Here is a 24102-nt window from a genome sequence, read left to right as displayed (position 1 = left end):
GCCAGCTCCCGGCGCCTCGGTCCGCGGCGGACACCGATGTAGATTAGCAACGTCCATGGTCGGTCAGGCTTGCTTTGAACCGCGCTGACGGGGCGGCCTTGGGGCCGCTCAGATGCTCCCGTTTGGGCTTAATGAGGAAGGTTTTACGGCGGGGCGCCGCGGACGCGGGGCGGGGGTTGCCGGGCGGTCACGGGCGCGCGCGGGCTCTGGGGCTGGGCGGTGCGGAGCCCTCCGGCCCCCCTCGCGCGCGCGCCGGCTGTGTCGGGACAGACGTCACCGGGGCCTGCGGCGGGGTGAGCCGTGGCAAGCGGCGGAGGCGAACGGGGGGGGACCCTCTGGGTTTTTTTCGTTGCCGTCGCTGCTGGGGTGCCCCCCCTCCTCTGCGCGAGAGCCGCGCGGCCCGCCGGCGGAGCCGCCATCCCGCCGGCAGAAGGCGGGCCCTGCGCAGGAGGTGAGGCCAGCGAGGCAGGTCCGCGCGGCCGGGCCCACCCCCTCGAAAACAAAACTTTTTTCCTGCAGGCGCTGCGAGCAGAGAGCTGGCGCGGGGTCCCCGGAGCAGCCTCGCCGCGCCCCGCCGCGCCGCGCAGCTGGTATGCGGTAGGGCAGTGCCATGTACTGGAAGAGCGACCCGATGTTCGTCTGCAGGCTGGAGGACAAGGACCTTCCCGCGCTCGGCGGCCCCTCGGAGAAGGTGCGCGGGGCGGCGAGCGGGCGCGGACGGGGGCGGCGCGGGGCGAGCGCGGCGCCGGTGCCGGCTGCGGGGTGGCGGCCGCTCCGGTCGCCCGGCGGCTCCACCGCTTCCCCGGGCGCGGCCCCGCGGAGGGACGCCAAGCCGCTGCCCTTCCTGGCGGGGCGCCGCAGGTGCCGGCGCGGACCCTTGCCTCTGCTGGGCGAGGCGGGCGGCAGCCGGGCGCTGACCGCCGTCTCCCGTGCGATCCCCGCAGGCCGGCCCCGCCGCGGCCGACGAGGACTCCTGCTCTTCTTCCGCCGCCCTGTCGCCGTCCTCCTCGCCGCGGTCCATGGCCTCGGGCTCCGGCTGCGCCCCCGGCAAGTGCGTGTGCAGCAGCTGCGGCCTGGAGATCGTGGACAAGTACCTGCTGAAGGTAAGCGCCCGGCGAGTGGCGGCTTCCCACCGACGTGGCGCCGCGGTGCCGCGCCCGGGGCACAGCCAGCCGGGGCGGCTGGGGCTGGCGTCGTCGTCTCCCGGGGCCTAGCCCCGCAGGCCTGCCTGGGCTGCGGGCACCGGCGCGGGTCGCCCCCGCTGCGCCCGGTGTGGCCCCTGCTGGCGGCGGGGCTCGGGCCGGGTGCTGCGGCGCCCCGGGCAGCGATTCCCTGGCGCGCCGGGAGGGAGCGGGGTGGGGGGTGGGCGGCGGCGCCGCCGCTGGCGCCGTACCGGGCTGCGGGCTGCGGAGGTGCCGCTCGAGGGACGCGGGCATGAGCCGCGGCGGCTTGCTGGCCTGGTGGTGTCGGGGAAGGAAACGCGTTGCGGGACCGCGGAGCGGTTTTGCTGGCCTTAGGATTCGGGACCGAGTAAGATCATTTAAAAAGAAAGCCATGCGTTAATGCGGTGGTGGGTATTTTCCGTCTGTTTTACGGCCGGTAGAATTGTTCTGGCTCAGATTTTCTCCCGCTCCCCTTTCAGAAGGGAGGTCAGACAGCCGTGCTAGAAGTCGCTTGGTTCCACTTAGATGCAGCCTTAAATTAAGCCGTTGTGTGTCCCGCAAAGCCGAACACCACCGAAAACGTCTCGATTAGATCAGTTGTTAGATCTCGGCAGGAGCGCAGGGGTCGAAGGCAGGCGTGTGCTGGGCCGGTATGTGTTCCCGTGGGAGCGGGTGCAGGGGGGTGCCATGTACCCTCTGTTCCAGCAAGCCCCGGCCGCCTCGGCAAGGTGTGCTGGGACTGGGAGCAGAGCTAGCTGGAACTTGGTGCCCATCCCGCTAACTCCCGTGGTAGCTCGTTCACTGATCTCTGCTGTCTAAAGGACTGGGATAGTACGGCTTGGAGCAACAGACCTCTAAATGGTTTAGCCAGAGGTTCGAGTTAGCTGTTACCGCTTCCCGCATAGGCAGAGAGAGAAAGGCATCTGTGCAAGGGAACTGCTGTCTTGCTGATGACCACCAGCGTGGTGTCCAACTTCAGCCCTGTAAATTAATGAGAATGTAGATAAGTGACGTCAGATGGGACAAGTACCGAAGCGATCGGTGTCCCGCTCCGTGGAAGAGCATCGGCCTCCGAAGAGGCCGCAGCGAGATGCGCCGTGCGTGGCCGGGCCGTCAGCCCCGCCGGGCGGAGCAGCGCAGCGGCGGCCCGGGGCCCGTCGGGGGGGCAACTGCTTGGGCCGCCCCGGGCCTGCCCGCGGCGCAGCCGTCCTGGGAAATACTCGGGAGGATCGGCTTGACAGCTGTTACCAGCAGCGTGGCATTGTATCGCGGTGTTGTGAATTTGCCAGTGTCGGGGAAGACGGCTGCCAGCAAGGGCAGCAGCCGGAAGGGCGCTGGGCGGCGCAGAGTGGTGCGGTGCGGCGGGACGGGCGCGGGGGTCCCAGCCCGCGTGCCGCAGGCGGTGCCTCGCGCTCACCGTGCTTTGTCTGGCAGCGCTTTGAGGAAAGGCACGTTCTGGGTTATCGCAGATCTGCTGCTTTGCCGTAGGCAATATCTGGGCTGTTTGGTATGAGATGAGAAATTGGCCCAGAAAAAAAATAAAATTCTGAACTTAGTCATTGTTTGGTTTACATAATTCCTCCCATGCAGCATGGGATTATGCAGAGGGTTATTACTTCATTTTTATGGTCACTCGGAGTCTTGGGCTTTCAAATAATTTGTTTGGCTTATGCATGATGTGCAATGTACAACAAAGAGTGGTCTTTATAGGAAAGAAGGAATGAAAGTAATTGCACTCAATTTATTTGCCCCAAAATTATATGCAAGATTTCAAAACTGCTGATTTCTGCTGCTTTCCGTGACTATGTCTAGTTTCACTATGGATGTTACATGTTGGAGAATTCTTGAATTTGCTATTAAAACAAATGCTGGTATCTTGAAACTCACGCTTCATTCACTGACTTGGCTTTAACAGAAACCTGGCAAAAGAAGATGTGATTCATGAGGTGTTTCTGTTTTGCAGACCTCCCCCCTCCCCCAATACTCACATCTTAAAATTTCAAATTAATCCCTTTGCAGAGTTTGTTGTTTGTGAAGCAGGACTTTTTACAGACTGGGAAATACAAGTATGTAAGTTAGCTGCCTTCCTGAGGTCATGCGAGGCCAAAACTTGCTCTGTTACTCTAATGTGATGAGAACAGACCTGGGCACAAAATATCTACGTGCAGCTTGAATCTTTTGCTTCCTCTCTGGTGCTTTTAATTACAGACTAAGAGAACTTACTCTGAAGACCTCTATCAAATTATTTAACCCTTAATACGCATGCAGTTCTAAAGGAAAAATGTTTTGCCTTGAAGATAAATTTTCTGTGAGTAGTAGTACGTGTAATTTTTGGCCTCATCTGTATGGATAGAAAAAATAGTTTTTGTAAACGTGAAATACAGTACCAGTAGCACGAACGTTGAGGGGTATTTTTGCATTTTTGCAGGTAAACGACCTCTGCTGGCACGTGCGCTGTCTCTCATGCAGTGTTTGCAGGACTTCTCTAGGAAGGCACACCAGCTGTTACATCAAAGATAAAGATATCTTCTGCAAACTTGACTATTTCAGGTATATCGTAGGAGATTGTAATTTTTTGGATAATGTTACTCTTGCTTGTTACTCTTCACTTAAGCCACAACTAAAATGCACAACGAGGCTCTTTGGTTTTTTATTTGCTAGGTTTCTTTTCGGTAGTTAAACTCTGACACGTCTTGTAGAGGTACTTGGGAAACCCCAAGCCTGTCTAATGTAATTACCCCCCAGGACTGGCCTTCTGCCCCTCTGTAACAACATTTATAGAGCAGTTCACTTCTGCATGCGCGGGGGCCAGGGAAGTAGGTTGAGTCCCTGCCACAGCAAGGTTGTAAAGCTGTCGTATGTGCGAAGAATCATCCTTAGGTGGTGTCGATTGAGGGTACAAGGAAGAGTTGAGGTGGTACTCTGTTTGGGCTAGCACTTCACTGGTGTGAGGCTTAGGGCATCACGTGGAACTACAAAAACAACCCAGAATATATCCTGTGATCTTTAAAACAAACTTTCAGCAGTTACACCTTTCTGTGATAAATCTGATTTAGAACATGAACCATTCTCCAAATTTAAGGTCTATTCCTGTAAGGAAAAAACTTATTTATTCGTGTTGGCATTGAGAGTACTCATGATACAAAAATCTTTAGTCCAGAAAGCAGGAAAAATTTTTGCTGTTAATTTCGATGTGATTGCTAGTGCTTCCCTAGACTAAACCATTTATGGAGTTCTCACCTGTTTAGTGAGTGGATGATGTTCAGCTAGTCAGTATTGACGCTGAAAGAGAGGGAGAGGGCAAGTTGAATACTGTGAACTTCTGGAAAAAGAAAGTGTTCTGGGACTTCAGAAAAAGACCTTCCAAGTCTGCAAAGATTTTCAGGACAAATTCTTATCTAAATAATCAGCATATCTTGGTGGCTAGTTTCCTCTTCAAAGAGAAATATTCTTCTGCGGTAATGTAAATACTTGCAGATATTTGAATTTCTTTTAAAATCATAATGTTGCGGTAATTAAGGAAATAACTATGAGGATACAGGTTGTCCCTCTTCTGCTGAAGGGAACCGAGTGATTGTTGAAAGTTGATGTAGCTAAATATAATAATTCAGGCTACCACTGGAGTAATGTGAAATACATTTGAATAATGGGGAGAATTTTGAATACAGTCAGCTGTTTCCATCTCCCACTCATAGCTTTTTAAAAACTAATTATAACAGGGAAGATGAAGAGCGGTGAATTTGTGTCACAGTTAAGATGCTTCAGGTTTACTCTTTGCCTTATGAAAATATTAACTTCCGTAGTTCAGTAGTAGTCTTGCCTTAAGCTGCCAGATGCAAACTTGCTGCTTTTTTTTTTTTTTTTTTTTGTCTCAATAAAAGCACAGTTACGCTGTCACCTCATCCCTTATCCCTTGCGGGTGGCCCATTTCCTGCAGGTCTCAGCTCCGCTACCCCTTCCTGGTCGCCTCTAGCCCTCCCAGAGTCACCATCTCACCCGAGATGGTTAGTGTCTGTGCCTTCACCCTCCTGTTGCCTTTATTCTTGCAGGCGGTATGGCACCCGCTGCTCCCGCTGCGGGAGGCACATTCATTCTACTGACTGGGTCCGAAGGGCTAAAGGAAACGTGTACCACTTGGCATGTTTTGCGTGCTTCTCCTGCAAAAGACAACTCTCCACTGGAGAGGAGTTTGCTTTGGTGGAAGAGAAGGTCCTTTGTAGAGTACATTATGACTGCATGTTGGACAATCTGAAAAGAGAAGTTGAAAATGGTAATGTACTGCTTTTGTTAAGAACTATGTTTGTGGTTTAGTTTTAATCAAATTGTTGGGGTTTACCTCATCTTCCTTATTAAGTGGTAATTACCTGGCTTTACTAAGGCTGGAAGCACAGGTTCTTGAATTAAAATAATGTGCAAATTATTTTGTTTTAATTTTTTTCAGTTTGTGTAACTTGTTTTCTATCCTAAGGAAAAGAGAGCAAGGGCATATCTAGTTGATAAAATGTCATGCTGGATTTATTTTTTCCCTCGCTTGCAAGGGAGTAATTTGGGGTGTAATGGGTAATGGTGCCAGATCAATTTAACTTTGAACAGAAGGCGGCTTTTTTTTTACAGTTGAAATTCAGCTGCCTAAGTACTGTTGGCTATTGTTGGAGGACAGTCTGAGTTACAAATAACATCATTTTGAATGTTTAGCAGATGATGTTGTTTTCTTTTTAATGCTTCAGGTAATGGGATTAGTGTGGAAGGTGCATTACTAACAGAACAAGATGTTAACCATCCAAAACCAGCAAAAAGAGCTCGGACCAGCTTCACAGCAGATCAACTCCAGGTAGAGGAAGCGCTAAAAACTTGCATAGCTCAGGCTGGCGCAGGACATGGGTGCTGAACTGGTAGGAAGTCGGATGCGTGTGTGGGGAAAACAGAAAGCTTGCGTGCTTTTAAACTATTTCATAAACTGTCAAGACACAGCATGTTTCTGGAATTGTTTGTCAGCTTCAGCAGTTTAATATGAAATAGTTATTCTTCAAGCTTTTTATTTCCCTGGGGGCAGCCAGTAATTCTGCAGAGTGGAAACAAAAAGGTGGTTCTATTTTGATTGCTCGATAAAATCGATTTAATCAGGCATTTACATCGCTACACATAATGAAGACAAAATATTTTTAGAATTATGTAATGTGAAGAGTTGTACTAGAGATGGGTACTGTGTAGAACTTCAAGACATTAACTGGGTGGAAGCTTGAATTTTGTTGTAATGCCTGCATCTGCTCCGTTTTCAACGCTTCTTGTCTTGTTGCTGCCTTGGCAAGAGTTAGCTCTGGACTGCCTCAAATAGGAGTTATTTTGCCCTCTGGATCACCACTTCACTTAAATTAGCTTTCTAGGGAAATGCACTGTGCTTGGGGCCAGCTCCCTGTGAAAGGGGTAGTGGTGAGGCCAGGTGTAGAGGTTTCAGCCTGTAGTGGGAAGGATGCTGTGGCTTTCCACCTAAACCTAGCTATGCACCCGTGCTTTCAGTTTATAATGTGTCTCTGAATTTCTGGTCACACATGGCCACCACACTGTTCGTTTGCTACTGTCTCTGTCAGAGTTCTGTTTTCTCGGCCTGTCCCCATGTTCGTGGTGAAAGCAGTTGAGAAAAACTAAAGCTGCGCTGTCATAAAACATGTGAGACATTTAAGCATCACCATATAACACAGCATGTGGCTGTCCAAAGCTTGGTTTGGTATTTCAGTTGTGGCTGGAGACAGAATGCGTGGTGAATACCAAACAAGCATGTCAGCAATGATCTGGCAAGGGCTCTGCAAATCAGGCTTGGACTTTTGCGAAAGGGAGCTTTCTCTTCCAGCAGCAGCTGAAGGGGAGACAGGCCCAGCCATCAGGGCAGGAACTGCACTCAGGGCTTTTTCCCCTCTGCTGTCATTGAAACTTCCATGTTCCCCTCTTTTCCTGATTTTAAATGGGTCATAACCTACTTCAGCAGGTGTTGGAGATCTTAGGGCCTCACTTAATGACACTTGTTGTCTGCCCAGCGCAACTGTGTCTATAGCTGTCCTTGATGCTGGTGTAAGGCTTTGCCTCCAATAAGAGAAGCATCAGCCCGATAGGTGATGGATTGTCTGAGTGGCAGCATGTAGTAACACACCTCGTGAAGCACTTGTACAAGAGGGTGTCCACGCTTCTTGATGTCTTGGTATGAAACAGTAGGAAGGTAAATAGTTTCAGCATTTCTGAGTGTGGAGAGCAGTAGCCTGAATGTTTAAAGATGAAACCGGGGAAAATGTGCAGACCATCAAAGGTCAAAATCCAGGAATGAGAAACTACAGTTTACTAAGTTGCTGAAGGTACCATGCAGAAATCCGTGAAGCCTTACTTTCTTAAATAAGGTAAACTCTTACAGGCTCTAAAACTGTTCAGGATGCAGGCCAAGCTGACATCTACTTCCTCACAGAAAAAACATAATTCATATCCTAATGACAAGTGTTCACTTAAATTTCCTGTTAAAAAAAAAAAAGTGTAAGCAAACAATTACATGGTGCAGGTCAGCCAAGGTGGAGCCTCTGTGTTCCTTGGGTCGATTAAAGGTAAACAAGGCACAAAGTGCTTCCCAGTTGCCGGCATCCTCCAGGCAGCTGAAAAGAGGGTCAGGTTGCTCTGTATATGCAAGATGCAGATAGCAACTGACAAGTTCAGAGGTGGATCATAGTTCCTTCCTTCCTTATGTGGCGCACCGTGGTCTGCTGCTACAGAAGTTTTCTTTATCGAGTGTGTTTGAATTGCTTTGCAGTAGATTTTCTCCCACAGTCCTTTTAATGCAACCGTAACAGAGTGGCTCCTCCTTTTTTTTTTTTTTTTTTTTTTACTGCCACCAAGCGGAATTAATTTATATCATTTCTGGTAAACGTCTCAGCATAGTTAAGCATAATAAGGGGTAGCTTGTATTTTTGGCTTTGAGGGTTGATTTTTTTTTTTTTTTTTTCCTTCTGCACGGTCTGAGAGGAGTCTCTAATGCTGCTCTCAGGACTGCACACACAAAAACTACAATCTCTTACCTTGCCTTTTCAGGTTATGCAAGCACAGTTTGCTCAGGACAACAATCCGGATGCACAAACACTTCAGAAACTGGCAGAAAGAACAGGCTTGAGCAGGCGTGTTATACAGGTAATTGTGCAAAGTTAGTTGATTAACAAAGTCTGGTACTCATCCACTGGGAATACTTAATAACGGTTTTCTCCAGGTTGTTATTCTGAGATGGAAAAAGTTCTAAGCTGGCAGTTTTAGCATAGCTTCCGACAGCATCCCCTTAGTCAGGAACAGGTCTAGAACAAACCTGCTAATTTGGAAATCTTGCTGTATTCCTCTTGCACTTTGTATGGAGGATTAATAATCTTCCAGGAAGAAACTCCTCAGACTAAATAGTACAGAAAGTGGCACTGAGCTCTTCTAAATACAAGTTTTTGACTTTAATAGTCTGTTCTTAAGACCTGCACTCTTTTTGCAAACATCTTCAGGTTTGACACGTTAGGTGCAAGCACCTGGTGATCTGTTCTAGGGAACAGAGTTAAAATATATACCCATGGCATGCAAAACTGAGAGAAACAGGAACTTAGAATCTTTGCCTGAAGATGTCTCTCAGCAAACACCATATGTGTGCTTTTATACACAAACATGAACTCTTATATAGTACACATTATGTATTTATATGCTTGTATAAATAAAAAGTTTGCGGTTCCTTGGGCTCTTTCTAGCTTGCAAAAATGGAGTGTTTATATAGAAATGAGGTATCTGGCAGCTGCAATCAAGCCTTAAAAAGTACAGAAGATTACATGTAGAGGAATTAGAGGACTGTATGAAAAGTTTATTTGTAAAAAATTTGTGGTGATTGCTAAAACCATGAGGTATGAAATGTTAAAAAGAAAAAAAAGGGGGGAATTGTAGAGGAATGAAGCTGGGTTAATTAACATTGATAACATACAGCTGTGGGCTGGCTTCCTGGGCGGTGGGTTGGCTGATGTAGACAAGGTGCAGGTGTGGCTGGTTCTGTTAAGGGGTTGGGCAGCCAAGGAAGAGAGAGGAGGAAGGAGGAGAGAGAGAGAGCATGTGCATCCTGGATGAGGAGAGACAAGATGAGGAGAAGGCAGCAGAGGGACTGGTGTGAAGAGTATGATGGTATGAGATGGTAAAAGACCTTGTTGCAGCCGGCTAGTTTTGGAGAGTGCCGTGACACTTTCACACTTCTCAATGTGAAAAGGAAAGTGGGTATCCTGTGAGAAACCCGCTTTGTGGGCAGCGGGGCTTGGGCTGTGCCCTGTTATGTGTGTGGGCAGCAGCCCCAGCAGGGCGTGGGGCTGCAGGTGCCGTCGCTCAGCCTGTGGGACCCTGCAGCCCTCGCTGTCCTTCGTGCTGCCGGTCCCTGCAGAAGCCTTCCTGGCTTGACCGTGCTTGCTTGAGGCACTGTGTAGGCTGAGAATGGGTATTTCTTCATTTGGACAGTTGGGGTTATGTGAGAGGCCTGATTAACTAACTGAATTCAGCTGAAGTTAGAATGCTGAGGGTTTTATTATGCTAATGTTGAAACAGAACCCAATCTATCAACATCACAGAAATTTTTCTCCCTTCTCAGGTGTGGTTTCAGAATTGCAGAGCACGCCACAAGAAACACGTTAGTCCTAATCATTCGTCTACTGCTCCTGTCACAGCAGTTCAGCCCTCCCGGCTGTCGCCGCCCATGTTAGAAGAAATGGCATACTCTGCGTACGTACCCCAGGACGGGACTATGCTAACTGCCCTGCACAGCTATATGGATGGTAGGTGTAATCGCTTCGCGTAGCCACGTAAAACCATTCTTCATTGTAGCAAGAACAGTTTACCAAGTACTGATTAATGAAACTTAGTGCATTTTTAATTTCTAGTGTCCTTTATAGAGTATCTTAATACTGTCCTTGCTATCTGTGTCTCATTAAGGGCGCCTCATCAAGCAGTAGTCCTTTGCTGTAAGAGCATAGCTGAAGATCTGGGAATGAAGACCGCTTTTTGTGCTTCTTCCAGCCTATGAATGCTAGTAATAGGAACTCAAATGCTTGGCTTTTTTTAAACACCCATGCCACATTTTTTAATGTGTAATTTTAATGAAAACTGTTTACCACCTACTCCTTGGCTTTTCCCCTGGGGGACTGTAGGTGAACTCAGTCCAGCAGCTTCACTGGAAACTTAAGCTTCCCCCACAGTAACACATAGTGCAGGGAGCAGGGTGGTCAGAAGTACTGAAACAGTCGTCGTTTTTATTTTGTCGTCAATACTTTGACCCAGCAAGTCAACTTTGGCTTGTGTTTGTGATTAGAAGAGACTGTGAGGGTTTGGGGAGAACTGGACTCTGAGCTGCATGTGTGGCCTGAGCCTGTTTTTCTCCAAGGCAGTGGTGTAAGGTGGGCTGCGGGTGGAGGAGTGTGAATGCTGGGCGAGGGAAAACAGAGCATGCTGCAGCAGCTGGGAGCAGTGAACTGTTACTGCCCAGCGGGATTTACTGGCTTATAATCTTTTTTCTACCACAGATGAATCTGACGGGTAAATATTTTTGTCTTTGTAGCTCATTCACCTACAGCTCTTGGACTCCAGTCTTTGCTACCCCATTCAATGACACAACTGCCACTAAGTCACACCTAATTCCTTTCTGTCAGGGATACAAGCTATTAAGGATATAACCTGAAGTCATTTATTGTGTATTAAAAATATCATTGGAAAGGTATTAATGTTAACTTTTTATTTAACATCTAAAGCATTTTCAAGATCATTTTTGCTGCCCAGGTATGTAAGTATATTTAGCCTGCAAGACACTTTTATGGATTCTACATAAATAACTATTACGTTGTTTACAAGCCTTATTAAACACTTTTTTTTGTATTGTCTGGAAGTAGTCCACTCTAGTTATGTGTGTTAATTTATTTGTCATCGAAAGAGCACTTTGCCTAAAAGAAAGGACTGACAATTGTGCAAAATGTTTACAATTCTTTGTGAAATTGTAGTTTATCATTAGTTTGTAAGTTATTGCTGAAAGTATTACCTGTATTTGAGTTGTATACAGCCTATATGTTAAAGCTTATTTCTGTGAATTTACAAAAATAAATTTTGGTTGCAAATATTTTCAGAATGAACTGAATAAAGTTTCTGCTGTAGCATGTCAAGCAAAAATGTTGCTGTGTTTATGGCTGAACTGTGATTATTTGTCAAGTGCTTAACCTGAGTCTTCAGTTTTAAGAGAAGGTCCCTAGTATCCTTACATATACTACACCAAACCCTTTCAGGAGTGTTCACATCTGTCTCGATTGATTTTTAAAAAAAACTTTAATGGGCTGAGTCTTGAAACACTCCAAATTACTACTTTAAGTATACACAAAACAGTGCTACTCCTGAAGGTGCACACCTGCAGGGCGAGGGAGATGGTGGATGTATGGGCTAGACTTTTAACTGTGGCTTAAGTTAGCAAGTAGAGGACCTGAATTTGCATCTTCTTTAACATTTTGAATTTTTACTACTTCAGCTTCTCTTTTCTTCCATGGTTTTTACCTCATGATTTTGTTAAGCAGGCTGGTAACCAATGTGCAATACTTCGAAACAGAGTCTGCATTTTTAAAGTAAATTTAGTTCAGTATTTTAACTGACCTGTATAGAACTGCATATGAACAGACTGGCATTCAGTCAAATGCACAAAAGTCTACTGTGTTTTAAATTGTTAATGTGCTAAGACTTAATGGCAAAGCATGTTTTGGTACACTGATTTGATGGACAAAGGCTAGTTGTGTACTATCGATTCAACTCATTTTTGCCTTCACAGACTAGTTCCTTCAAGGATTTAAGACTAGTAGGTCCCGTCTGCACACCTAAACTTTACTTGCATCAGAAGGAAATCATACTCTTGAAGCAGGGGGCTTGTCCATATGTGTGTGTGGGTTTTTGTTGGTTTTTGTTTTTTTTTTCTTCTTTCCTAACTCTCGAGTTAGTGTCACTACTCTGTGAATTTTTTTTTAACTTCCTGGTCAAACCATTTCAATGTGGAAAAGGTAGCATTCTCCCTGCTGCAGTGGAAAGATGATGGCTTCTGAGGGCATGGGCTTTAATGGCAAGCTCTGAATTATTCAAGTTCCCTAAATTAAATGTTGGCACTGTTTCAAGTGCTACTCACAGATGTCTGAGCTAATCTGAGTAGCAAAAGCAATCTGTTTGCACTGACACAGTGGTTTGTCTAGGCTAATATTATCCTGCCACTTTTTTTTTTTTCCACAGAACACTAAAGACATGGAGTGTTGTGGAACTTGATTGACTTTACATTTTATTCTAACATACGTGACTTCTTAGTGAAATACTCTGGGTGGAACGCTGAATTTGGTATGCTGTTTTCAGTACCTAAGCTAGCTCCATGTATCTTTGATACAAAGCTGCACGCATATTGGTAGACAGACTGGTTTTCGTTCATTTGTTGGGTCTGATATGCAAGTAGGACAAGATTACTGCTCAGCTTCTACCAGTTAAATGCTAAATAATGCTAATCTAGATCTTAATGCAACTTGGCAATTTAAAATACTATCGAGTTGTCTTGTTTTAAAATGTGACTTGACTTCTATCAAGTCCCTTGGAAAAAAAAGTAATTATTCACTCTAATTTGAAGGACTGAACAGCTTCAGGTTGCCTGAAACGTAAGTCTAAGCTTATGTATGAAACACTGCCTTCTGTTCAGTTCCAAAGTCAGTGCAGGATTGAAGTAAATGGGGAGCAGCTTTCCTGTTTCCCTATGAAAATAGGAAGCAGCAGAGCTGATCTTTGCTGCTGTGAGTGCTTGAGCAGCTACTTGTAAGTGCAGCTGGGGAAATGTAGCATTGAAAATGGGAAGCCCCAGCAGAGGATCTGGACTTTCGAGTCTTCCCATTGAGAATGCCAGACCTGTGCCGTGGTAGCTTCAGCTGTTGCGGCTGGTGTTAGGCTGCATGGGGCTGACAGAGCACGTGGAAAACAGGACAGTGTTAGTTTGCCGCTCTCAGCTGAAGCTGTTGCTGTAGCCTGACTTGCAAGTCTGAATGCTTGTCGTCTTCTCCTGCTTGTGCATGGGCTTGCATTTGTGACTACTGCTGAGCTCTTCTCACCCTGGAGCCATCCTTACTGCCTCTTGCTGTTAAAAGAGTAACTTGGATGTTGCCGGGCTGAGGAAATTTATGGACTTTCCTTACTAGAAGAGAATGCAGCTATAGCAGGAACAGGTAGAATGCTGAGTCGGGGCCTTTTAGACTGCACAGGCTCAATGTAAAATTGAGGAGATGTATGAAATTATCATATGAAATAAATTGGTCTTAACATCTCACTTAAAAGTGACCTGCCTTGAACAGAGAACAATACAGAGCTTTGCCTAGTGCTCTGCTACGTGGGTGCTTTTGCAGAGCACTGTATTTGTAATGTGTCCCCTCTGATCCCAAAGTGCTTAGCCTGCGAGGTAGGGTGACAGTTTCTATGCTAAGTTGCAATACAACATATCTTAAAAAATCCAAAATAGAACTAATGATGCAGAGCCTATTTTGCATCAAGAGGTTCTCAAAGGAGGAATTACCACTCTAACAGTTGTGTCTCAAAAAGTATTGTGAGGAGACTGGCTATCAAATTCCACTCCTTTTCTCCTTCCTTCCCTGACCTGTCCAACCAATGCAGGTTGGGGCTAGCTGGCATATTGTGTGTTGCAACAAGCAACTACACTGCAAACTAAAACTTATTATTTTCAACCTGCTGTAGAAGGAGGGAGAAATATACACGAAAAGTATCCTCCTAGTGCAAACTTCACAGAATCTCTAAAGGATGTCCGATTATTAGAAGTTGGTAGTATTTCAGTTTGCAGTAGCCTATTGGTATAGCATCCTAGGTATTTTGACATTCCAGCTGTTCAGTGGAAATACAGGTTTGTGTTCATATAAAGGTAAATCTGAAAAGTACTTTGGGCATTCTCTAGCCTGCTTTTCACCCTCAGGCACGATGAAATATTTCAGCTACCACTAGCAGAGATGTTTGACTAATCTGTTCTTCAATTTCTCCAATAGTAGAAATCCACAAAAACTCTGGCACTTTCTTAGGGTAAAAAATAAATAAATTCCAATAAACCCCCCAGACTTCTCCCTGCCAAACAAATCCGATTCACTGAGTTTTTCATACCAAGTCACGTTTTGTAAATGTCTTAACTGTTTCTATGCTGTTTTCTTTGTCCATCTTCTTGAAGCACGAAGCTCAGTTTTAGCCAAGCCCCTACTGATGCTCAGCAGGAGGATTAGGGCACACAAGTTGGTTGCTGCTGTGTGTTGCAGGGTGATGACTGCTTTTCTTCTAACAACACTGCCCTCCATGTTCTGCTTGTCACAAGCTGTTATCTTGTCCCCTGATGTTCACCCCTCTCCATAGATTATTGCAATCTATTTTACCATATTGAATTTCACCCCACTTCTTTCTTACTATTTCTCCAAGTTTTCAAAATAATTTTGAATTCCATTTCTGAGTTTCCCCGGTTCTGCCTCTTTTGTGTTGTCAAAAATTCACTAAGAATCTCTTTATTCTGTCACTCAGGTAATTACCTAAAATACTGACTAGAACCTGACCCTTCGGTAATTCCGTTTTTTCAAACAAGAGAATGTATCGTGTGAACTGCTTGCAACAGCTTACTTTCCAACTTTGCTATCCTAGGTTATGTCCCTGTCTTGCTTATGCCAGACAGCGATGTGTACAGCTTCTTGACCACACACACAGCTGTTACAGGCAATCTCATTGTTTGTATTCTTATTAATGCTGGTGTGGTTGAGATTATAAAATTCTTGGATAAAATAATTAGACAAATGAAACAGCATTATTGGATTCCCTGGCTTTCCTCTGCACAGTTCCTGGGCTCTAGACACCGTTTCAGTCCTGGTGTCTCTCCAAAAATAAGAGTTGATGGTTTGGAGAGGCTGCTATCTAGCTCAACTGCCCTAGGAGAAAGTGCAGCAGGCCCAAGCTACCTGAAAACATTTAGTTTGCAATTATCTAGAAAGCTTGCTTTTGTTGACCTTGGTACTAACTGTACTAGTGACTTGTTCATAGATTTCTCTCTATGTTTGATTGGGGTTTTTTGTGGTCAAAGCTGATACAAGTGAAGATCCAGTTTGGCCTTCTGGTACTCACTGGCTGTAGCTTTGATCTGAGTAACAGATCAGCACTAGCCTTACTTTTGATTAGATTCATTCATAAATGTACAGAATGCTGTTTTCTTTACCCTTGCTGACATTTGCTAATGCTACCTGATTCTGTGAGTTGGTTTTTGGCCAGAAGTCCATGTTTTTTATATTTGCATTACAATAGCCATAACTACCTTGTGTCCCTTCCGCAATTACCTCTGAAGCTGAAGAGTTGCTTAAAGTTTAGGCAAGTTGATCTTACTACACTTTGACCTTTCCTTTACTCTTTCAGTTTTTGTAGGTATAGATAACTGTTATGAATACTTTTCGCTTCTGAAAAAACTGATGATTCTTGTCTCCTCCCCCAGCCTATGAAATGTCACAGCTCAGCTCTGGGTTGGTGGTATGCCTTCTTGAACCCCCAAGTTACCATCTTGCACTACGCCACCCCTTAGGACATGTGAAGTTAGTGATGTTATAAAGATGGGTAGTCAAGTAGACATACAAGGAATAGCGTCTTCATAAAAGACACTGTTTCCAGAAATATTTCAACACATGTACCTGTGCTTTTGTCCCCCTTTTCCTTGTCTCTTTTAAAAATTACACTGCATTTAAAATCATTACTGATTCAAAAGTCACAATAGTCTCTGACAGATAAACCTGTTTCTATCCTTCATTCAGAATGACAGCTGGTTTATGAAGTATATATTATTAAAGAAGAAGTTGCAAGCCTTCTGCTTTTTGTACAAGCCCACGTGTAACCCGCCGTAATGACCATCCCCGTTCTCTGCTGTGCTAGCGACATGAATGCCAAGGCAGGAATTCACAGAAGGCCACCGCTCTGATCGCCCCGTGCAGGGCCAGTGACCAGCTGCCCGGAGCCCTGCCGACCCTGGCCCAGGCTTCACGTTGTTCCATACTGCCGATTTCACCCGTGGCTGTTATCATTACAGTAACTTACGTTTAAGCTCCAAATATCCAGCTACTCCATATGTAGTCCCTAGATGACTACTTGGGAAAAAGGTGTGCACCTGCAGCAGAAAAAATTTTGCAAGTTCAAAAACTTAACTTCTGCCAACTTAATTCAATGTATTACTGTTGTTGCTTGTTAACTTTTAACTCCTGCTCATTCTACAATTAAAAATTAAGCTACTACACTTGTCATACAAGTCACTAACAGCATGATAACCAAGCTTTTTCAAAAAAAATTAAACAATTTATTAGTTTAAATGTAGAGCAGAAAAAGAACCCTGAACTGGTTTAGTAAATTTTTGAAAATCCAGTTGTTACGTGTGGATGAGCCTCCAGAATAGTGACATCTAGGGACAGAGAAAGATAGTACAAGATTAATAACAAGAAAGACAAACTGCTTCTAAGTTGTTAGTAAATGGATTTACATTGAAGTATATGTTTGCACATTTTAATGCTCCTATATTTCCTTTTAAAACAGAATGAATAGTTACTGAAAACACACCACTCTGTTAGCACTCTCTCTCACACGTGTTCTTGGATGGAACCTAAGAGAACAAGATACTGTAGAGGGTCTCTGCTGTGACAGTGGGTACTTCTAACTGGCTTTAACACACAGGAATGGAATGCAATTCTAACATCACTTTTAGAGAATGACCTTCTGTTGTCTTATACAGCTACCCTGGTTTCAAGCAGAATAGTTTTCCTTCAAGTTACAAGAGGATGCCTTTTCACTCGTAGGTAAGGTTGTCACTGATGTTCAGCCCGTTGAGAAATGCCGAGTCCAGAACATGTTCTGAGCAAGCTGACATTCTGACAGCTTCTCTGTTCCTGGAGGTTTAAAAAAAAAAAAAAAAAAAAAAAAGGAATACTGTGGGTACTAACTGTGTGCTTTCATCAACAACTTAACTTTGAAAAACAGGTATGTTTGGGATTATGTCACTTAGAAGAATATTATCTCAAACTCTAGAGGTCTACATTTTTTACAAGACCACCACTAAAATTATTTACAGTTTTTTTCCAATAAGTCTGGTAGTAATAACTGCAACACAAGTCTGTGACGATAGCTATTTTCCTCTCCCGTGGGGAAAAGGATTACTGTAGACTGATATGCTGTATAAACTGAACTTAAAGACTTACTGAGTCATAGTTTTTCCATATATGCTAAAACAACTCCCTGTCAAATGTTTTCTGCATTGTTTTAAAGAAATTGCGCATCAAGAGTAGTCTCCAAGAGAAAAATAAATCTTGATTCTTATCTGCATTCATCCTTTATCCTGGCATCCATCATTATCCCCAGCTGGCTCATTATCATCACTTACACTTTCTCATTCTCTTTAAGGATGATGGTTTTATATTCCACACTTGATCTTGACTTAGGCAGACTTAAACCTTCTAGAATCAAATGGCTTTAAATCTGATCTTCTATGAAATGGATGCCAGGGAAGAAAAAGAACAAAACTAAGAACCTGTTAGCAGAGGAGCTTTTAAAATGTGCAAAATCTTTCTGGGCTACACCAAACTTACTTGTTACAACTGCATCCTCTTCCGTGGCACTCTCTCCTTCATTTTCCCCTTCTCCACCAATCCTTGAGAGGAGCCTAGTTCGCTCATGCTGCTTAAGGGCCCTGTTGCAAAACCTCAAAAGGCCAAGATAACAGACAGTATTCACAACTCACAACAAAGGCAGTGGCTCTCTTTCTGCACTCAGGTGTAGACGCTCAGGGCTTATTTCTTTGTTCTAAGCTGCTGCAATAATGGCCATATGGTTTCTAAGCATTTTACAAATGTGGCTCTGTGTGTAAGGACACCAGCCAGAAATGCAATACATGCCCTTCTCCAGAGATGCATCACGGAGATCGCTTAAAACTGCTTGGGAGCCAGCCCAGCCATACAGCTTCTGTGGAGTAGTAAGGGTGGTTTCAAGTGTAAACTTGCCCTAGAACCAAAATTTTGTTCTTCATCTACTGGATTTGAGGGATAAATTGTCTGGCAGTCACATTTTTTTCCTAGTAATTTAAGTCTGTGCAGTGTACTCTGTATTTTCCAAATATACTCCCCTGAGATGAAAAATATGACTGATTTTAGAATCAGTGCTGACTCCCAGCCTACTGACTTGCTGTCACCAAATGAGGTAACACAACATAACTCTTCTGAGGTCTAACATCTTCTCACCAGGCTGCTGGTGCAATACGGTACCTTCATGCAGGCTATTGATCACTCCCTTCTTGTTAAAAACTGGGTAAATCAATTTGATGGGGACACCCACAGTCAGTCTATTAATATTAAAGGTACTTCCAGAATGAAAGAATTACAGCTTCTTCCAGGAGTAGGATCAGGGCTAGGGGAAAAAAATAATCTCTAAGCTATGTCTGGCACTACAACAGACTAGTCTTAAATCAGGTCACCTGGGCTCTGTCAGTAAGTATTCTGGACTACCATTTTGAAAGGCAGAGCAAGAAGTGAAAAATCAAATCTATATAAAGAGACTTTTGAGAGTAGGTTTTGACAAAGTGGCTCAAAACAGAACAAAACCAATAAGGAAACAATACTACTTCCACAAGAAAAAGAGCCCCCCAAAAAATAATAAAAAAATCACACAATCTAATCTAAACACTGAGCTATAAAGATGCACCTTTTCCTGATCCTGTTCAGTTTTCTCTCTCATTTTATATTAATGGAAATGTGCAAAAGGTTTTGGTGACTTCTGTGTGTGCGAAAAAGCAACGTGTGGGAACATGCTTTTAAAGCATCCAATAGAACAAGGACAGATTTTGCCTCTTTGTGTCATGCTGCCGGCTCCAGCACAGCTACGCTCCCATCATAATTGCTTTTATGTCAACACATGGTGATCTTATGCAGGAGCAATTATTCATGCAAATATTAAGATGACAAAAAGCCATCCAACATATCATCATTATAAGAGGGTATTTACACCTTCAGAATGGACTGTACCAGGATGAACTGGCAAACAGGTATTGACCAGGGTAAAATCTATCAAGAAAAAAAACCAGGGTGTAGCTCAGACCAGTTTAGACAAATGCTTTAAAAACACCATAATTTATAAATATGTGTCAGTATGTGTGTATGCATGTGTGTGCGCTTTTCTCTCTTCATCTGGTTTGTGCTTTAAAATGTACTCACTTCATATGTTACCTATAGCTGTGAAGCCCTTAAGTTAAAAAAGGAATAATGAAGTAGAATTTACTCTTTTGGTTGAAACAGTTAAAAACACAATGTAAGATAAGTGAGCTTTACAGTATTTAATCATGGCCAGGATTAGCAGCACAGGTGGAGTAACCAAAGTCAAATGTTTGACTCTCCATCTGCCATTCACCTCCCTGCCCATCTTTTCTTTTCTACTCCTGCTAATTTGGTTTTTTTCCCCACACAAGTAAGGATACAGCAAACCAACAGCAGTCCTGGGAAAAGACCTCGTAACTGCCTTGCTGCCTGCAGACTGCACATCCCTCTCTCTACACCGCTCCCCCCCCCCCCCCCCCCCCCCCCCCCCCCCCCCCGACACTTCTTCCCCACCCCTCTTGTAAAAAGCTTTTCCCTGTTGGGCACACACATGACTATGTATCAGCTCTCTTTCAGACACTGCTGTCTTGTGGTTGGTCGGGTTTGTGTGTGTGTGTGTGTGTGTGTTTTTTTGTAAGGCCCTCGGACATCTCAACAGGAACCAATTCCACCCACCCCCATCCCCCGAATGATAACTTCTATCAGCTGCCATCACAAACTGCACCAATGTATTTCCCAAGCTGACCTCGTGGGAGAAAGCTGTCTCCTGCTCCAAACTGCCTACAAACAAAGTTTATCACCAAAATATGGGAAACCTAGAGCAAATAACAGTACACCAGTATATAAAAAAGTTACACATTTTCTTATGTTAAAATTAAGCCATTGCATTTGAAAGTCAGCTAATCCATTTAAAAAAAAAGACAACAACCCAAAACCAAAACCACACAAGGAAACATTTTGATTTTTTTTTTAGTGTGAGTTAGCAGGTCATCCATGAAAGCTAACTGTAAAACTATCATTTAAATAGGATGTAAACTGTAGTTTGCTGAATTCAGGAACAACTAACAGACACCCTTTTTACTATTTCCAGAAATAATCAGCAGAAATACTGGCATTTCTAAAACATGTATACAGGCACTTACCCAAAATACGAATTTAAGACAAAAAATATGTGCATATGCATGTTACACATAGTTAAATTCATAGAAATATTACCTTTTAATATGCATTTTGATCTTCAGTGTCTGTGCAGCAATTTGTGCAGGTGTCTTGGTAGCGGACTGAAACACCAAGACATACTCCACAGGGTATGTTCAAACCTGCAGCTACAGTTCTCTTGTCATGACATCAGTTCAGAAAGAGCTGCCACCACTGGACACCAAGAGCCACTAATATTAAGCTCACAAAGATAACATTGACTTTTCTAAGCTGTGGTGGCCCAGAGCCAATACAGCTGAGTATTATATTATGATGTGTTGAACTGGTTTGGACCATTCTTAGTGTCCTCACAAAATAACCCGGCTGTGAGCTTAATCATACCAATATGATAACGCTATTCAAGTATTTAGTTTTCCTGTAAGAAACTGGAACTGCATAAACTAAAAAAAAAATTAAAACAAAAACAAACCACAGGAACAACGCCCACTCCCCCTTTGACATTATCATTTGGAGCAAATTAAGCACGCAATCTTCTCCTGAGACAACTATGATTCTTTCCCAAACTTGGGCTCCTTCAGACTCCAAAATTAAAATAGATCAGCCGTAGAGCCCAGCCAAACCAACATGTTGAAATGAGAACCTGGGACTTGATGAAATGAAAGTTGATTCAAGACAGGAAATTGAGTTGGTCAGATGTGTTGAAAATGATGGCAACCAGAAACTACATTATGAAGCTCTGTATGAAGCAATCCCTTCTTTTCCTTCTCCAAGCCACCTGCAGTTGTGTGGATTTGCAAAGTAGCATGCCAGTTCCTAGAAGGAAATGCACCACCAGCAACCTTCATCTGCAAAGGCAAACATCACAGGTGGTACATATCAAACATCAGCCAAGACAAAACCAGAAACATTTTACCCCATGTTTATGACCAGGGTCTGTTTCATTATAACAGATTGGTTACGTTATCACTTCCTTCTTCAGTGGATATTGCAGCCAGCCCGCACCGCTGCTGAGAGCACCACTGTTCCATCCCAGCGCAACTGCAGCACGATTACTGCCGAACGTGCCCAAGTGGAAAGGCAGGCAGCCACTCTCCCTGCGCAGGCACCGATGCCAGTGAGGAGAGTTCCCCAAGCAGGGCACAGAAGCTGGTGCTTCCCACAACAAACCCAGCGATTAAAGACGAGCAGCTGTGCTGCATCTGCTCAAGTGATGGCACAGCTCACTGGTGCACACCCCAGGCCTGTAGGGGAGATTTGCAGGGTGCAACGTTCCCCTAGGGTAACTAGAAAGAACAAACCTTGCAAAAGAAGCAGGATCCCTGGAAAAGTCTGGAGATTAGACAGCCAGGACACAAGAGAAAACTCAGCAGCTTTTGAATTCATCTGGATGTGGATTAAAGTTTCTATGGCATGCAGCCAGCAATAGATTTAAATGCAATATGAATGGCAAGAAAACCAAGTGTGATGTAAAACATATTGGTCTGCAAACACATTTAAAAGGAGGCAAGAAGACAATTTTGTTAGTAAGCCTGACATTTTCTGAAGGAGGACAATACAACTATTAGCTGCAGTCAGTTCCAACAGACCATGTGTGTTAACAGCAGATACTGATGTAGTTTAAAAAACAACTAATCCAGATTTAATTAAAATAACTACATACATATGAGACACATAGTAAAGGTCCTCTATGCTCCAAAAATCCCCTTACAACTGTGCTTTAACATACACAGTGCTTTACTATTGTTGTTGTTCACTGCTGCGGTCAGAACTGAACTTCACAGTGATGCGTTACAGAACAAAAAGCATGCAGGCTTTGTTTGCCAAATTTGCATCTGATCAAATGCTAAAAGAAAAAGAACAAGAAAGGGTATGCTTTTGTGAAGATTTACTGTAGAACAGCAGCATCCCTTAGCTCTTCTGAGCAACTGTTCTCTGCCAGGCTTGTACCTCTGCCCGTGTGGCATGGCCTTGGCAGCCTACTGCTAAGCTGGGCTCCAGTACCGAGGGATACACCGGTAGCCCCCTGAAGAACTTTTACAGTTCACCTTTCCCTGTTCAGTTTTTCAAACTGCCCACCTCTAAGCCACGCGGGCTGAGCCATTCTGCTCCCCGTGCGGCTCTGCCTTCTCACAATGTGCCTTTTCCCGCCACCCCCGAGCACAGCGGCCTCGCGCCTCTGCTGCGCTGGGCCAGTCCCGCTGCTCACAGCCACGGTGGCACAGCTGGCTGGCCAACACAAACCCACCAGCCCCCCCCCAGAACCGATGGCATTAAACCTTCTCTAAGAAACAGCATCCTACAGTGTAGGCCTGATATACTGCCCATTTACCCTCAAGCGGTATATGCTGAGCTCTGAATTTAAAGTTTCTGTGTACCCTGTGAGCTTCAGTGCATCAGTTTGCTGTCAGTCACCGAACCCTGAACACACAGCCACGCTCTCCCCCTTGAGGCACCGCCAATGTCGCCTCCCGCTGCAGTTGCACTCTTCTGCCTGGCTGGCCACATGTGTCGGCATCGTTAGCTTGTTGTGCTAATTCAAAACTTCATCTCGAGGTTTCATTGCAGCGATTGCTGAATGCCAGCAGCACCCTCAGACAAGGCTCCCCACATACGGAACGACTTACAACGCTTGCCTTAGCGGCTAAGCGGGAGCCCAAAGCCCCCCCTCGCCCTGCCTCCAAACCCCGCCCCACCGCCGCCGCCGCTGTAACTCGGCCTCAGCTCCGAGAGGCTTTTGCGCTGCTTTTGGTCGCGTTCTCCCCCCGCCTGCCAGAAAAACGCACTTCGGGCAGAGGTGGTGCCCCGCCGGCCTCACTCGTCTCAAGGGGCCACCGGCCAGCCTGGGGCCGTGGCCTCGCCACAGCTGCTCCCCGGGAGCGGGGCAGCGCCGAGAGCGCGGCGCCCCGCTGACCTCACCCGGAGGGAGGAGGGAACCGCGCCGCGGGGGCTGCGGGGGGGGCTGCGAGCCGGGGGGGCTGCGAGCGGGGGGGCTGCGAGCCGGGGGGCTGCTCCTACACCACAGCGTGCGGGTCCGCCTGATTTAACAGGCGCCCCGTCTGCTGCAAGAGCCCGGAACAGTTTCCGCCGACCCCCCGCGTGTGATTACCGCCGGGCCCAGAACACTTACACGGACGATGTAACAAGTGACCCTCCGGCCTCCAGAGACGCAGCGCAGGAGCCCGCCTGGGTAAGGAGCGCCCCGCCCCGCCCCGCCCCGCCCCGCGGCTGCCAGCCCCCGCCCTGCCGCGCGCCCGCAAACCGCCCCGCGGCTCGTGCCCGCCCCCCCCCGGCCCCGCCCGCGCCGCCGCCTCACGCCGGGGGCGGGCACAGCCCCAGCCGCGCGCCGCGCGCCGCGCAGACAGACACACGCGCTCCGTTTTGTATCTAAATGTTTATTAGAACGATCCCCAAGAGCTGTAAAACATTGGAGTAGCAACAATATTAAACCTTCAGTTATCAAAGATAGGCAGCGCGTTCCCATTTCTGCACAGCAGAAGCATCAGGGTTTAGAGCTCAAACTGTCGTGCTCATGTTAGTTTGGTTTTGGCAAGGTAATAATAAAACTTTAATAATCATATTAATGACACAGTAACTTCCCTTCCATTTCTTGAACC

The 24102-nt window shown here is 45.6% G+C and overlaps 1 protein-coding gene and 1 long non-coding RNA gene across 5 annotated transcripts; one reads left to right on the top strand and one right to left on the bottom strand.

Annotated features, from left to right (window-relative positions):
• Positions 1–546: 546 nt before the first annotated feature.
• On the top strand, positions 547–11340 carry LHX8 (LIM homeobox 8). 2 transcript variants are annotated; one of them, XM_037404449.1, is made up of 8 exons: positions 547–691; positions 945–1103; positions 3592–3713; positions 5213–5433; positions 5891–5994; positions 8229–8324; positions 9787–9970; positions 10750–11340. In XM_037404449.1, the coding sequence occupies exons 1-8, from the start codon at positions 611–613 to the stop codon at positions 10824–10826; spliced, it is 1044 nt and encodes a 347-aa protein (XP_037260346.1). In that variant the 5' UTR covers positions 547–610; the 3' UTR covers positions 10827–11340. The 2 variants fall into 2 exon arrangements, with proteins under 2 accessions (XP_037260346.1, XP_037260345.1); XM_037404448.1 differs by having other exon boundaries at positions 611–757.
• A 5189-nt stretch (positions 11341–16529) lies between these two features.
• Positions 16530–23687, bottom strand: LOC119155733. 3 transcript variants are annotated; one of them, XR_005106827.1, is made up of 4 exons: positions 23616–23683; positions 20546–21333; positions 17834–17934; positions 16530–17731 (listed from the first exon to the last, which is right to left on the bottom strand). It is a non-coding gene; the product is annotated as an uncharacterized LOC119155733 (long non-coding RNA). The 3 variants fall into 3 exon arrangements; XR_005106828.1 differs by lacking the exon at positions 20546–21333 and having other exon boundaries at positions 23616–23687; XR_005106826.1 differs by lacking the exons at positions 20546–21333; positions 23616–23683 and having other exon boundaries at positions 17834–19787.
• Positions 23688–24102: the final 415 nt, after the last annotated feature.

This window comes from Falco rusticolus, chromosome 11 (assembly GCF_015220075.1).
Source record: "Falco rusticolus isolate bFalRus1 chromosome 11, bFalRus1.pri, whole genome shotgun sequence".
Classification (NCBI taxonomy): domain Eukaryota; kingdom Metazoa; phylum Chordata; class Aves; order Falconiformes; family Falconidae; genus Falco; species Falco rusticolus.
Note: the sequence above shows the minus strand (reverse complement) of the source record. Positions and strands in the feature narration are given on the sequence as shown.